The sequence below is a fragment of the Podarcis tiliguerta genome (assembly GCF_965153285.1).
Source record: "Podarcis tiliguerta genome assembly, chromosome: 17".
NCBI classification, from domain to species: Eukaryota; Metazoa; Chordata; class Lepidosauria; order Squamata; family Lacertidae; genus Podarcis; species Podarcis tiliguerta.
Genome location: NC_139550.1, coordinates 37826804 through 37842275, shown reverse-complemented (window position 1 = coordinate 37842275; position 15472 = coordinate 37826804). Strand labels below are relative to the sequence as shown.

Sequence of the window (15472 nt, the reverse complement as noted above, 5' to 3'; positions counted from 1 at the left end):
TCATTTTCTCTCTTTCTCCCCATAGAACGTTTCTTCTGCCTGCAGTTCCTCTCCCCCCCCCCGCCCTGCTCCCTCACCAGTCTTTTTCTCTATTTCTCAATTTTTAGGAGGTTGCCAGAAATATGGATTCTGTGTTCAAGGAACTTCTTGGAAAAACTTCTGGCTTGAAGCACATGGGGGCTGACGATGCCCTCCCCCACCCTGAGCAGCCAGAGCCCCCAAAGGGCACCCCCGCTGGCAAGAAGGGAGCCATCCCTGCCAAAACGGTCTCTTCGAACAGGGTGCTCCTGCGGGGCAGAGGGGTCTTCAAATCCTCTGGGAACGGAGAGTGAGCCAGACTTGGGGTGGGGGGAAGTGTCCCCAACATGTCTTGCCCAATACTGTGATAATCTTCCCCTCCCCCTTCATCTTCTGAATACCAACTCAGGGCAGATGTCTGAGTCTCTCTCTCTCTCTCTCTCTCCTGTTACAAAACGATTTGGGAGGGTGGCGATCTGATTTTTATGGGAGTTTAATTTCAAGCCAAATGCGTTAAGCGGAATTTGCTATCCAGTGTCCTTGTGCACCCTGGAGGCGAGTCTGGAAGTTTTAATGTTGTGGATTTGGGGGTGTGTGTGTCGGGGGTGGGGGTGGGGAGCTGCTTTAAACATATGGCAACTTTTAGGATTGTCTGCCCCCACCCGTTCCACCTCTCCTCTGCTACCCATGGTTTGCACTTGGATTTGCATGTGAAAGTGGCGAGGTGGGGGACCAGGATTCCTTTGGATCTATTCTTGGCTAAGGGCGGGGGGGGGGGGGGGGCTAATAGTGACTAGTGTGGGTTACAATGCAAGGTGTTGAAAAGGAAGATTCTCTCTCTTGTATGTGTGTTCTGTTCCTGACATGATTCACACAAGCCCTCGCCAGCTGTGTTCTCTTCTTCCCTCTCTTCCCTCCCGCTTCCCAACCCCCCAGTGTATCCCTTGGTGCTTCTCACATTTGTCTGGATTTGTAAAACTCTCCCCCCCCCCCCACCTGTCCCCGGTGCAACCTCATCCCTGTGCGCATCACCCTTTTACATTGGGGCAATAAGTAAGGGGACATAGTTGGGGGAGGGCATCCATGTGCCAATATTTCCCTTGCATTCAAGGAAGGTCTACTCTGTTCCTCTCTCTCATTTTTTTAAATAAAATGTCTGAGCTGCTCAGTATTAATCAGGGCTGTGTGTAACTCTATGCTTTAAAATTCTGTGCCAAGAAAAGCTGAATTCTTCAACCTGTATAAATTATGCAAATCAAGCAAACTTGCGTGGAGTCTCTTTCATAATTTATTCTGCTTGGGCTAGTCAAAAAGAGGGGGAGGCATCTGTCCAGTGCTCTGAGATTCCCCCCCCCCCATGGAAATCTTACTAAGCCACTCCTGTGGCTTCTAAAATATCAACAGGCTTTGGACCACACACTTTCAAGCATATCTTTGCAGCCATTAAGGCTAGAAATTTGCTTTAATTTTTTTTTATTAAAAAAATACAGCTGAGATTCTCAGGAAGTGGAATTTGGTGCCCAGTACCACATCCTGTGCCTTTTTGGTTCTCTCACAGAATCACAGCATACACACAGCCCTGGTATTGATTCTCTTCTCCATTACCAGAAACAATTCTGTACTGTGATCTCCCCCTGCTGTCTCTTGCAATAAACTGGATTTGTAGACTCTCCGCAGATAGCACCCTCCAGCCGGAATTTTTTATGGAATAAACACGGCACTGAAGGATCTCTTGGGCTTTATTTTCATACAATGCAAATTAGTTTTTGTTTATTTTAACAAAAGGAAAATAGTCACCTTTCTTTTCAAAGCAGGAATTGAGACTAGTGGCTGAACTTGGGTTTTTGTAACTGTGCAGATGCCACCGTGCTGCTGTTTCCCCTGCTTGGAGAAAGAAGTGCTGAAAGGCTGTCCCTGGCGGCACACCGCAGCTTCAAAGGGACGAGAGAATCGATGGAAGAAACCTTATGTCTTGTGACTGTCGGTCCTAGGAGAGGATGGAGCTAATCGCAACATGAGACATGGTGCTTTAATTCTGTACACAAAGGAATTCCTACTGTGGCACACTGTGAGACAGAGGGCTGCTTCGTGGGGGCAGAAATAGAAGACAGACAGATGCAGGACCCATAGGGCATATCCTACTCAGAACGCCTGCCATGCCAGCCTAATTGATGAGGTTTCTGCAAAGTACTTCCCACTAGATTCTGTCACGTGTGTGTGTTTAGGGGCTGCTATTTGGATTTCCCATTCCAGACCACCACTTTGGCTTGGCATGTGGAGGACAGGGAGTTAGAGGAATAGCTCCACCAGCCGGAAGCTCCCACCTAGATCAGGCCTCTAGCTGGAGGAAGGCAAACCCCGGAGTCCTGTCCTGGTCCCAAACAGAGCCTCAGTCCTTGGCACGTTCCTTGCGCAGGGCCACTCGGACGTCGCCGCAGACCTTCCCCACAGCTTCGAAGAGCGGGTCGCAGAAGGTGCGTATGCAGAGGGCATAGCAGCGCCCACAGCACTGCACCTCTATGAAGTAGCTCTTGATGCAAGGCATGGCTCCCCAGATGTGGCAGAAGGAAATGCAGGCAAAGAGGAAGCCCCAGAGCAGGGCGAGGGGCACGCCCAGGGCCCCCGACAGAATCCGGTAACACCAATACTTGCTGACAGTAAAAGTGGTGTTGCTCGCCTTCCACACCCCGTCAAAACTGTGCGTGCCCTCTGGCTCAGCAATCACATCTTCAAAGTCCACCTGGCAAGGTAGGGAAAAAAGCCATGAGTCAGGCAGGGCTTAATTTTAACCAGGATATGAATTTTAGAAAGTCTTGTTGAGCATCTCTGCCTCTGGGGGAGCTGCAACCAGCCTTGCACATCTGGGTTCTAGTGTGTGATGGATGAGTGCTCTTTGCCCTTAGCTAGACATTGCACACAGCTGCATGTCACAAAATGGCCAGGCCAAAGCAGCTTCTGGTATGGAATGGCTATGAGCAGAGAGACAGCAAGAGATGGTGCTTGCTTAAAATCCCCTCCCCAAAGCCGTTTTTCCTTTTGGTGAAGCTCTAAGCCTGTGCTCACCCTCACAGACATTTGTCTTCTACCCTATGTGGGGAGCTGCAGTCGTCAGGATAGGGTTACGCAACCTCCCATCCCAGCTGCTTCAGTACTCCAAGCTGTTCCACACAGGAAGCTGCCTTTTCCCCTGACAAGTGGCCAACTATGTTTTGTCACACACATTTGCATCATGAACATCTGAAGAGTCAAAAGGAAGCTCTTCATAGTTAAACTATGGAATCCGCTCCCATGAGAAGTGATGACCACCAACTTGGATGGCTTTAAAAGAGAGTTAGACAAATTCATGACGGACATGGCTAGCAGGAGCTACTTGCCATGATAGTGCCTCTGAAGACCATGAGGAGAGGGCTCTTCTGTTCAGGTTCTGCTCACAGATGCCTTTTGGGGCCCTGTGAGAACTTGATGGGATCTTTTGTTCTCAGGTGGCCTGTCATTCTGCCCTGGTTCTGCACCCACTTCTAGAAGAGCCAGGAGGTCCACAATCCATGGTCTGAAACGTTCATGAGGATGAAACACCTTTGGGGAAGATTCTGTCCCAAGCAGGATATGTGCCAGCCGACTGGCCTTTCTTGTATGTTATTCTGGCTGTGTTCTCATGTTTCATTCTTTCTATTTTCCTCAATCATTTCCTCGGATTACATGGGCAAATTTTTAACATACTGCAATGTAGTGATTTTTAAGGCTCTCTGTGGCCTTGGGTCCAGCTTACCTCAAGGAGCGCTCCTAACCATATGAATCCTTTCAGCTGTTCAGGTAGTCAGGAGAAAAGCTTTGCTTTGGATGGCAATTTCCTGTGCAGAAACCTCAGTGGGCTCCTTTGGCTGGTTCTGTGAAACCTCCTTCCTTGGGAAGCTTGCCTTTACTGACTCTATAGAGCCTTTACAGAGCTATGACTGTTGTTTAAGCACACCAATTTAATCTCGTTGCAGAGGCAGGCCTCTCATGCACCAAGAAGAGGCACCTGCCTCTGCCATTAGAGGCGGCAGACAGATCAGACTGATGAGACCAAACCCAGAGGAACTTCTGGTAGAACCTCCTGGTGCATTGCACCCCCCTCCATGTTCATTTGTGGGAGAAGGATTGTCATGTAGGTTTTCTGCCCCCAGCACTAAAATAGTCCCTGGACTTCTGTGCAAATTGATCATAATCCATCCTAGATTAGAGAAAGTGTGAATTTACAGACTGCTTTTAATGGTTGGGAGCTGTCCAGGTTCTGCCAAGAAGGGCAGGGTTGGTGCACAGTTGTACCTTGGAAGCTGAACGGAATCCGTTCCAGAAATCCGATTGACTTTCAAAACATTCGGAAACCAAAGTGCAGCTTCTAATTGGCTGCAGGAAGCTCCTGCAGCCGATCGGAAGCCCGGTTGGACGTTGGCGTTCCAAAGAATGTTCACTAACCGGAACACTCACTGCCGGGTTTGTGGCGTTCAGGAGTCAGAACGTCTGAGTTCCAGGGCGTTCGGGATCCAAGGTACGACTGTATTTTAAATCCTGAGCAAAAGTCAGATTAAAATGCAAAGAGATGAGAGCAGACCTCCCAAAGGTAGAGCAACGTGATCAGCATTAAGTGGATTAAACAGTAGCAATATTCTTCCAGAGTGCCATTTTCTTTTTTCTTTTCAATCTGTCCTTTTTATAGCCTTGTTAGCTTCCTTGCATGGTGGGATAACCACCCGTTGACAGAGTCATAAAGCTAAAAAGAGAACTGCATCCAGTTCTGCTTCTGAGGGCCAAACATGGAGCACAGAGAGAGGAGGCTTTGCTTCCCCACTGCAGTTGGAATGAACAGACACAGCTTGGGGCCTTGGGGAGGACAATAAAAGAACACCACACCACTTGCCTGGTCACCTCTGGGGAGTAGGAATTGCCATGAGGTGACCTGTAAGACTGGAAGCACTTGCATATGGAAAGGATTGCTTCCTTCTCTTTTCCAGGCTATACATGGGCTAGTAAAATTCATGCACCCACAGCATTACTGACCATGTCCTTGTCACTGCACACCACACATGAAAGGACATGGTTTCCCCTGCAAAGCGGTGCTTTTTCTGGAGGTACTCAAGGTATGCAGTACTGGCACCTCTTTTTTTCTAGAAGAAAAGCACTGCCCAGAACAATCCTGAGAACTGTAGTTTATTAAGGGTGCTGGGAACTGTAGCTCTGAGGTGGGGAAACTACAGTTCCCAGGTATATTTTAGGGGAGTTGTATGCTTTAAATGTATGATGTGCATGCAGGAAAAAGAAGTCAATGGGAATCAAACTCACTTCAGGTGTATGACATACCATATTGGCCTGAATATAAGCCTCACTTTTCCCCCCAAATTTCGACCATGAAAAGTTAAAGTGTGTCTTAACTTCGCGACCTTACAAAAATTGGCTTTTACGATATCGCTGCAGACATAGTGTAAAACAGAACGGGTGTGAGTGTCTGCGGAATTTTAAGGGAGCGGCTTATATTCAGATATTGTCTCTTTTTCCTTTCCCCCCTTGAATTTTAAAGGTGCAGCTTATATTCGGGTGCGGCTAATATTCAGGCCAATATGGTAATATGTGGAATATCGCAAGTGTCTCTTTTAGCAATCTGGGGCAAATTAGCTCCTTTTAATCTAAACTACCTCACAGGGCTGTTGTTATGCTGTGAACATTGCTCTGAGCAACATGCAGGAAGGCAGGATAAACAAGGAATCAAGTGAGGAAGCTGGCTATCTTTTTTATACAACAAATAGGCGAGGTTATAGTAAGTCCACCGGGAGATGAAGATTGCATTACTCATTCTTAGGACCTCCTCCACCCTGCCCCAGTTCCTGAGGACAACTGGAGTGGCAAGCCAGGGTCCCAGTCCGCTCCCCCTCAATATAATGGACAGCAAATCATATGCCCCTGATTTGGCACCAAAGAGCCTTTCTCAAAGGGCCCCATTAGGCCCCATGGCCACCAATTGCCAATTCCTACCTGTGAACTCCCATGAGCCTCTGGTGCTTGGGAGAAATGAACGTGGATGTGTGTCTGAGTTACAGAAATAGCCACCACTCTGAATTTTTTGGTGGTGACCAATTCTTTCTAAAGATGAACTAGGAGGAAGCGACTGCCCCGATGGGCTGAAGGACTGTTCCAGCTGCCTTTGAGATCTCCCATTCACTCTCCTGTTTTAATTCTTTTCCACAAAAACATTATTTCATGTTTATGGAAATTTTAGCTGTAGGTAGCTTTGCAGTCCTGCACCTGAGGCTCATGTCTTTGAAATAAAGGCAGTGAGGGTGTCAGCTGAGGCACCTGCACTCTGTTTCTGGCTGGGTGAGAGGTCCAGTACATTGGCCATTCTCTCTCGCTGCCCTTAGGCCACAATCTGCCTCCTGCCTCTTTCTCCCTCCCTCTTCAAATCCTCTTCACAGCCCAACCTTTTCTGTGAAGACCTAGCTGACTCTTCCTCCCCTGCCGTGCCATCTTCACTCCAGCTGCCCCAAAGCCATCCCTTGGCAACTAAGGCTCATCCACACTTCGGCTTGTCCTGCGCTGAGAAAGCAATGGGTCTGGGTGGTTGCCCTGCTCCTTTCCCAGGGAAAGCCACTCAAGCTCTAAATCGGAGCAAATGGCAATCCGCAGAAAACCCAAGCTGCCTTTTGCTCCAGTTGAGTGCTAAAGAGAAGTTTCTCCCAGGGGAAAGCAGCGGCACAAGAGGAAGTATGGATCAGCCCTAACTGTCCACAAGGACGTTGTTCTGAAACAGATATAAGCATTGAACTGACAGCAGCATTCGTTAATGGCCATATCCACCCAGACACAGGGCTCAGCCACACTTCTGTGGTCCTAAACCTGCTCTTTACTGCTGTAACCTGATTGACGTTTGTTCCAATTCAGCAGAAAAGAGCGGGCTTTCCCGGGAAAAGCAGCAGAACAAAAGAAATACCTCTCGGATCAAGGGAAGTGTGGGTGAGCCCACAGATGAAAGGATTCTTGGAGAATCTACTCTCTTTCCCCGTAGCAAATAGCAACAGACGTTGGGCTTTTGTCTGTATCTCAGTTGGTGAAGTGCTTCATGGATCGAGTGCAGAAGAGCTTCTGCTGTTTATACTGGGCTTTAAAGAGACCTTTGCCTGGGTCTCTCCTCAGGAGAAGGAGGGAAAGGGTGGGTCAGTGCTGGGACCCAAATGGGAAGCAACTGAGGGCCACATTTGGCCCTAAACAGCCACTGACCTATTCTTCATCTAAGTAACTGCATTTGCTGCTCATCATTAGCCATCCCTATTCTTATGTTCTCCCCTTGCTATATATATTATGAACAACATTAATGTCCCGCCTTTCTGCCACAATACGAGATGCTCAAGGTGCTTTTAGATTGTATGTTCCATGGGGCATATATGCCACTCTCCCTTTTTTAGGGGAGTTTTGTGCCATAGCAGAGATGAGCAGAAGGTTGATCAGGATCTACAGGTATTGCAGTAGGTCCCAGTGGTTTTCACAACAGCAGCAACCCACCCACCCCCGAAAGGCTGGTGAAATGAAGAAAGCTTGCCAAGGAAAGGAGGGATGGATCTTCTGCCTGAAAGGGCTGTGAGCTCAGTTCTGGCACTGAAAACAAGCTCTTCAGAGGAGCACTGTCCCTTAATCTCCCCCTCTCTTCACAACTTTTGCACCCGGCTCCCGCTTGTGGACTTTAGGTTTCTGGGGAGGCGGATGGGGGACAAAGCAGACCCCTCAAGTTTTAAGTCTCACTTGGTGCACAAATGAATATCATAAGGGGGAGGGTAGAGAGCACACTCTGCTTTCTTTAAGTTACTGCAAAGGAGCATTGGTGCTATCTGCAGAAGGAATTTTCTCTTTTGTTCCCGGGCTATTTTTGAAAGCTTTGCCCCCCCCCCACCTCCTTGCTCCATCTGCTCTCAGTCTAAAGGGAACTTCATCATTTTGCATCCTCAGGAGTGTGCTTCTTTCTGCCATTAAAATAGGAATGCTCTCACCTTTACCACTTCTTGGTTGATCTGCTTGGGGTCTCTTTCCACCAGATCAATCTCTTTGGTGAGGGGGTCCCGGGAGTCTATCTTCCCCAGGGTCACTTCTTCTTCTTCTTCCTCTCTTCCTCCTCCTTGCTGGGCCATGGCTCCAGGCCGTTCCCTGCTTAGCTCCTTTCCCTCTGAAGAGCGCCAGCCAGTTGTCACTGGCTGTCAGGACGGAGCTCCCTCTCCCCACCTGCTGACTCCGTCTGGACTGCAGTCCACAGATAGGGGAGTCTGTTCTGAAAATAGTCTGCTTCAAAGCCAGAATGCATCTGCCTCTAGGGTAGGGCAGAGGTTTTTTTTGGTAAGGCTTAGTATAGTTTATGGTATAGTTAATGGCTCTATCCCTTTCTTATTTCATAGTATAAAATAATTGCAATAGATGTTGCTATGAAGGGTCTCTGTATTTGTCCATCCAGCTGAAAAGAACTATCCAGGTGGCAGCCAGGATTTCAGGAAAAATTAAAGGGTATCTGTCATATCTGGGTCACCTATATCTTGTTAAAATGGAAAATATCTCTCCTCCCTTTTTCTTTTGCTCCCGATTACATCATAGTACGGTAATCACCTTAAATATTAAAGGACAGAGGACCTCTAGATTAGATTACTGCACTACATTAAACACGGTCTGCCTCTGAAGAAAGTTCAGAAACTTCAGCTGGTGCTGAATTCAGCAGCCTGGTTGCTCTGGACAAGATGGTTTGAGCATATAATGTTGATCCTGGTCTGACTGCAATGACTGCCAATTAGTTTCCGGGTTCAATTCAAAATGCTGATTTTAACCTATAAAGCCTTAAAAGTCTTAGGACTGCAGTACGTCAAGGGCCACCTCTCCCCATATGAACTGACTAGGATCCTGCGGTCATCATATGAGGCCCTTTTTTGTGTGCCTCCTCTGTGAGAGGCCCAGAGGGTTGCAGCACGAGACGGGTCTTTTCTGTGGTGGCTCCTCATTTATGGAATACTCTTCCCAGGAAGGCTCACCTGCTGACACCATCATTATATATCTTTAGGTGCAAAGCAGCTGCTCGCTTCTGTAACCAGGCCTTTGGCCTTTGAGAAGTGAAGTAATTGAAGAGAATTTAAAGTAAGAAGGTGGAAGCATTGTTGTCCATGGTGTGCTCTCTGCAATGCACTAAACACGGGGCTGCCTCAGAAACTTCAGCTGGTGCTGAATTCAGCTACAGCAAAGGCAGCATTTTTCCACCTCTGCCGCGCTAAGCAGTTGGTCCTTTACCTTTCCCGCCCTGATCTTGCCACTCTGATCCATGCGACTGTCACCTCCAGCCTGATTATTGTAACTCACTCTATGTGGGGCTGCCCTTGAAGCTGACCCAGAAACTTCAGCGGGTGTAGAATGCCATGGCGAGGCTCCTTAGGGGGGGGGGGGGTCCTTGCCCCAGGACCACATTCATCCAGTGCTTTTCCAGCTGCACTGGCTCCCGGTGGAATACAGGGTCGGGTTTAAGGTGCTGGTTTTAACCTTTAAAGCCCTATACGGCCTTGTACTTATGGGACTGCCTTTCCTGGTATGTCCCGTGGAGGACCTTATGGTCCACAAACAATAGCACCTTGGAGGTCCCGGGCTTCAAGGAGGTTAGGCTGGCCTTGACCAGGCCTGGTGGAACGCTCTGTCGCAAGAGACCAGGGCCCTGCAGGACTTGACATCTCTCCGCAGGGCCTGCAAGACGCAGCTGTTCCGCCGGGCCTTTGATTGGGTCCCAGTCTGACCCCCCTCTTTCTACAAGACCTTCATGTAAGTGGCCTCTCAAACTCTTCCCACCGGAAAGACCAGCACAAATAGCTGGTGAGCGCTTAATGTTCCCAACCCCTACACTGTAGTTATAGTTCGTGAGTTGCCATCTGATTTTATTCTGATTTTAATTTGATTTTAAGCTGTATTTCAATCAATTGTTTGATTTTATGTTTTAATGTATTATATACTTTCATGTTAGCCGCCCTGAGTCCAGTCTTGGCCGGGGAGGGCGGGATATTAATATTAATAATAATAATAATAATAGTAGTAGTAGTAGTAGTAGTAGTATTTTTTAAAGGTGGCTTTTCAAGTGTGATGCCAGCCTGAGAAAACTGTGAATGTGGAAGCACATGCACATGTGAGTTGTAGGGCTGGAAGGGACCATGAGGGTCATCTAGTCCACCTCTCTGCAGTGCAGGACTCTTTCGCCCAACATGGGGCTCGAACTCACAACCGTGAGATTAAGAGTTTCATGCTGTACTGACTGAGCTGTCCCACGTATCTATCATTTTCAGATTGTGTTCAATCATAACCCAGCAAATTTGGGCTGCAGAATTAAAGCTGATTTGGAGCTCTTGCAAAAGAAACCAATTTCCCCCAAGGATCCAACTTGTTGTAATAAGAAAAGTGACAGGAAAATGCCCTGGAAAATGTGGGATAATGCTCATTTTGACACAACATCATCTAACCTTTCCACAAACCAATCAGGATGACTGTTGATTAATCAGGTCATCTGGAAATGACTTTAGTCTCTTGCAGCAAAAATAACAAAGTCTTGTTGTCACCTTAAAGAGCAGCACATTTAATAGGGCATATATATTTCTAGAATTCAATCTGCATCATCAGATGCATGAAGTGTAACCCTGAAGTGTAGCAGTAGGTGTTCATGTGTGTCTAAACACACACACTTGTACACATACATACATACACATACATATTTTGGAGGGGAGAGATTGTAAACTGCGATGTCAAAGGGAAATGAAATGCAGAGAAGTTCAAATGATGATTCTTATGTTGGCTATTTGCAGCTTAGTTGCACTGCAGAAGGCGTGCTGGGGAGACAACACATTACAAGGAACGCAAAAATAACTTTTTCTAGGTTTTAATAACAAAAACAAAAGCTCCTTTTACATTAATTACAATATATCAATAAGCATGACCCAACCCATCTACCAGGGTACTGAGAGAGCCAGGTGCTGCTCTTTATATACTATACCCAACAGCTTAATTAACACAACTTAACAGCACCTGTTATACTGCTTCACAGCTGTAATACTAGGTCACATTATCTGCTCTGGCCCTTAAAGAAATACACATCTTGTGGAACAATAATGAACCTTCAAATTTAAAGAGACCATTCAACATTTCCCTTGCGGTTCATTATTGTGGAAGGAAAACATAAAGCATATTTTTTACATGTCTTTCATGTGTAACCTTTAGAAGTGCTTTAGTAAAAATGTCCACAATTTGATTGTCACCTGGAAAATATTGAAATACAATTATTTTGTCAGCAAATAGTTTCTCTACAAACTGTAAATGTAATCTTAAAACTAGTGCACTGCGTATTGGTCTCTGAACACAGGATAGCGAGTCCGCTCTGGGAATCAAGGTAACTTTTTACTGGTAGTGTCACTTGCATCTGTAGATCTGCAAATACTTGCAGATACCATTTTATATCACGAATGGCCTGAATGCATGCACATAATTCACTCTCTGTTGTAGAGAGACAAATAATAGTTTGTGTCTGGGACTTCCATTCAAATGGACACCCGTTATAACAGAACACCATACCAGACACACCCCGGCAATTATTTTGTTCCACTGCATGAGATGCATCGCAGAAAATTTCAAAACCTTTGTCAATACTTGACGTAAACTGCAATCTATAATGTTTGCAATGTTGAAGGTACCGTATTTTTCGCTCTATAAGACGCACCAGACCACAAAACGCACCTAGTTTTTGGAGGAGGAAAACAAGAAAAAAAATATTCTGAATCTCAGAAGCCAGAACAGCAAAGGGATCTCTGCGCAGTGAAAGCAGCGATCCCTCTCGCTGTTCTGGCTCCTGGGATAGCTGCGCAGCCTGCATTCGCTCCATAAGACGCACACACATTTCTCCTTACTCAGAAAAAGTGAGTCTTATAGAGCAAAAAATATGGTATGTTACAACGCTCTTAAGAGCAGAGAAGCATTGCGAAGTGGGCTTTTCCACAAATTTTGCTAGAAAGTGAAAAGCATATCTGGTCTTGAGATTCTTTGAATGAAATTTAGCTTGCCTATAGCAGAATGATTCAAAGTTTTGTTAGGAAACCACACACCATAGGTGTTTTCTTCCCATTTGCATTTTTTAAAAAATAACATTTCAACAAGATCATCAATTTTTACAGTTTGATGAACCAGAAAAGATCCATTTTTGCCTTTCTCAATTTGCATGGATAAGTAATTTTTAGCTATGCTTAATTCTACCACATCAAATTTGTTCTGTAACTGTGATACTGCCTGTTCATATTCCTGTTTAGTTTTTGTAGAAATTAGCACGTCATCTACATACACACATATTTTTGTTACAGTTTGCCCTTTCCTTTATAAACACACAATTGTCTGCTTTTCCTTGCGAAAAACCAATATCCAGCAATTCTTTTGCTAAAGTTTGGTGCTAATTCCTTCCACTTTGGTGCAGACCATAAAGGCTGTGTACACAATACATTGAAAGCTCATTATTTCCCCCACAGAATCTTGGGAACCGTAGTTTAAGGGTGCTGGGAATTGTATCTTTGTGAGAGGTAAACTACAGATCCCAAGATTCTATGGGGGAAATAATGGGCTTTCAATGCGCTATAAATGTATGGGGTGCCTGCAGCCTTACATTGTAGACAGTGACCATTCCCAAAAACCACTTGTGTTGGTTACACACCTTGGCACCTTGGCATCTGTAAGGCAATTTTCACATAGTGTGATAAAAATCTATCATGCTGGTTCAGTTCACAAGTGACAGAAGCAAGTGGCCTGAGACTCTCAATGAACTGTAATTCCACAGTGTCCGTTGCAGTCTCTTTTAAAAGTTGTTTTTTTCTATTATGACCAACTTAAGATCAGCTTGTAGATAGTGTCCTAGGAGACACCTACAAGTACCTTGTACTTCACAGGGTTACTGTGAGGTCAGGTGTGACGGAGATAATACAGCCAATCTAAAGTCAGTGGACCAAAACAGCAACAGATGAACCAATTTGGGGGGGGGGGGCAGCTGCTCTAAGAACTGCTGCTAAAGCTGCTAATAGCAGTGTTAAAAGTCTGCATCACTAGAGATGGGGGAGAAATCTAATTCTGTTCACATTTAAAGGTGAACTTTAAAAATCTGTACTTTTTGAAACATCTGAACCAAATCCTTTGAAATTCACACTTCTCTGGATTTTGGAATGCAGAGCTGCTGTCAATATTGTTGTTGACACCCGTCTGTCTTGAGAGACAATGGAGTGTGCCTCCAGGGGTGAAGTCAAACTGCTGTGTTGGCAGCACTGAAGTGACCTCCCTGGGCTACAAGCCTGGGCAGTGTGTATGGAGGTCCCAGGCTGCCCAGGACACGCCTCACTAGTGTGGTCCAAAGGAAAGCAGAGCAAGACGTTTGGCACCAGCTTGGTCGCAGGAGTTGCTGGAAGGAGGCATACAAGGCACCATCCAACCACTCCAGATTTGTCCTACAGCTGAGGGGGAGGCAGTGAAGAGGCCCCACGCAGTGTGCCCCAGACCCATGGGTGGCTCACACTGCCCCTGGCTGCAAGACATGCGCACCACACCAGGCACCCGAACGGCTAGCTACGATATGTTGCTGGTGAGAGGCTGCCAGCTCTGCAGGCAAGGGGTGGCATAACTGGGCTCCTGAGCCCCACAGGGGTGCCGCAGAAAGAATGTTGTTGGTTAAGAAGAAGAGAAGAAGAGTTTGGATTTGATATCCCACTTTATCACTACCCGAAGGAGTCTCAAAGCGGCTCACAATCTCCTTTCCTTGCCTCCCCCACAACAAACACTCTGTGAGGTGAGTGGGGCTGAGAGACTTCAGAGAAGTGTGACTAGTCCAAGGTCACCCAGCAGCTGCATGTGGAGAAGCGGAGACGCAAACCCGGTTCCCCAGATTACAAGTCTATCGCTCTTAACCACTACACCACACTGGCTCTCCAGTTAAGGGACTCAAAAAGGTTGAAAACCTCTGCTCTATGTTATGAAAACTATTCCTATGAGAAAATTGATAGAGATATGTTTTTCTCCCTCTCTCATTGTAGCTCATTCATGAAGCTGAATGTTGGAAGATTCAGGCAGAGAAAAGAAAGCACTTTTTCATACACCACATGGTTAAACTATGGAACTCACACCCACAGGAAGTAGTGATGGCCTCCAATTTGGATGGCTTTAAAAGAGGATTAGACAAATATATGGATAAGGCTATTGTCTTCCTCCACTGCCAGTTAAGCCTTTGATTTCCAGTTGCTGGGAATCGCAATTTCGGAGTGTGCTGTGGCATTTGGTCCTGCCACTGTGAAAGCAGGACACTGGACTAGATGGGCCATTGGTCGGATCCAGCAGCCTCTTTTTATAACAAAACCACAGTGGTGGGCAGCTGCAGCTGGCATTGAGTGCAACTGTACAGAGCTATAGAAGGGCTCCCAGCCAAGTCCGAGACATGGCTGGGAAAGGGAGGTATGTGCTCGTAATGCTACCCTTGGTCCATAAGTGCACGCAACAGGCTTGCTGCCAGCCAGCGTTTTCAGGGGTACCACGATGATGGGCATCAGCAGCTGCAGCATGCAGTGTTCCTGGCAGCAGCGTGGCATTTTAAGGTGTGGTTCCTGGCACTATCTCTGTCATCTGCCTGTGGGTATTAGAATAGCGAGGGGCTGCCGGAGAAGACAAACAGACTCCTACTGCAGTTTTATGCACACTGGAATCCAACGGGTCTTACATCTGAGCAAACTCAAGACTGAATTGGGCTCCGTCTCACACAAGATGGAGAGGGGTGTGAATTGCAATCTGCACATTCTTGTTAACTTCCATCCGCTCACCAGCCATTCCTCCAATACTGCCCTGTTTTAAGCGGGACACTCCCGGATTCATAGAGGCATTCCCTGCTTCTGTTTGGATCCGGGAATGTCTTGCTTTCCCCCTCCAGGACCACCGCCACTGAGCTCAGGGAGGTGAGCCAGCCGGCTGAGCCTCTCTATGGCTGCCACTGCCAGCCTCCTCCCTTGGCAGCTCCTAGCAGCCGCTGGAGAGCGGATGCTGCCACTGAAGCCCAGCTCCAAGTGACGCGCCAGCGGATGAGAGGTGCGCTGCCACCACCACTTTTCCTCCCTGCCTCTTCTGTCTCCAGGTCAGGGCTGACCTGGGAGTGGAGCTGCAGGATGTTGTGGCCTCCCCAGCTCCCTGGCATGCGGGAGCCCAGTAGAGGAGAGGCCTGGTGCTGCTGCCACTCCTTTTCCCTGTCCCTTCTGCCCCCAGCGTTTTGATGTCCCAAATCCAAAGTTAAGGCTGTTGGGGGATATGTCCTCTGCAAGCCCTCTGTGAGGCACAGAACCTTTTCCTCCTTCATCCCGTCCCTTTAACACCCGTTTGTGCCTGGTTTGTCAGAACAGAATCAAGAGAATTCAAACACAAG

General features: G+C 47.0%; 2 protein-coding genes across 4 annotated transcripts in view; one reads left to right on the top strand and one right to left on the bottom strand.

The window, feature by feature from the left end:
* The window catches only part of ARHGAP4 (Rho GTPase activating protein 4), a 39065-nt gene extending 37319 nt beyond the window's left edge, over positions 1-1746 (top strand). For all 3 annotated transcript variants that reach the window (XM_083421237.1, XM_083421238.1, XM_083421239.1), the window contains one exon: positions 108-1746. In XM_083421237.1, the coding sequence (XP_083277363.1) occupies positions 108-332 (225 nt within the window). In that variant the 3' untranslated portion in view covers positions 333-1746. The remainder of the gene's footprint in view (positions 1-107) is intronic.
* Positions 1740-8284, bottom strand: LOC310668219 (caveolin-3-like). Its single transcript, XM_083421240.1, has 2 exons — positions 8034-8284; positions 1740-2758 (listed from the first exon to the last, which is right to left on the bottom strand). Exons 1-2 carry the CDS (start codon positions 8169-8171, stop codon positions 2408-2410), a joined length of 489 nt encoding a protein of 162 aa, XP_083277366.1. The 5' UTR covers positions 8172-8284; the 3' UTR covers positions 1740-2407.
* Positions 8285-15472: the final 7188 nt, after the last annotated feature.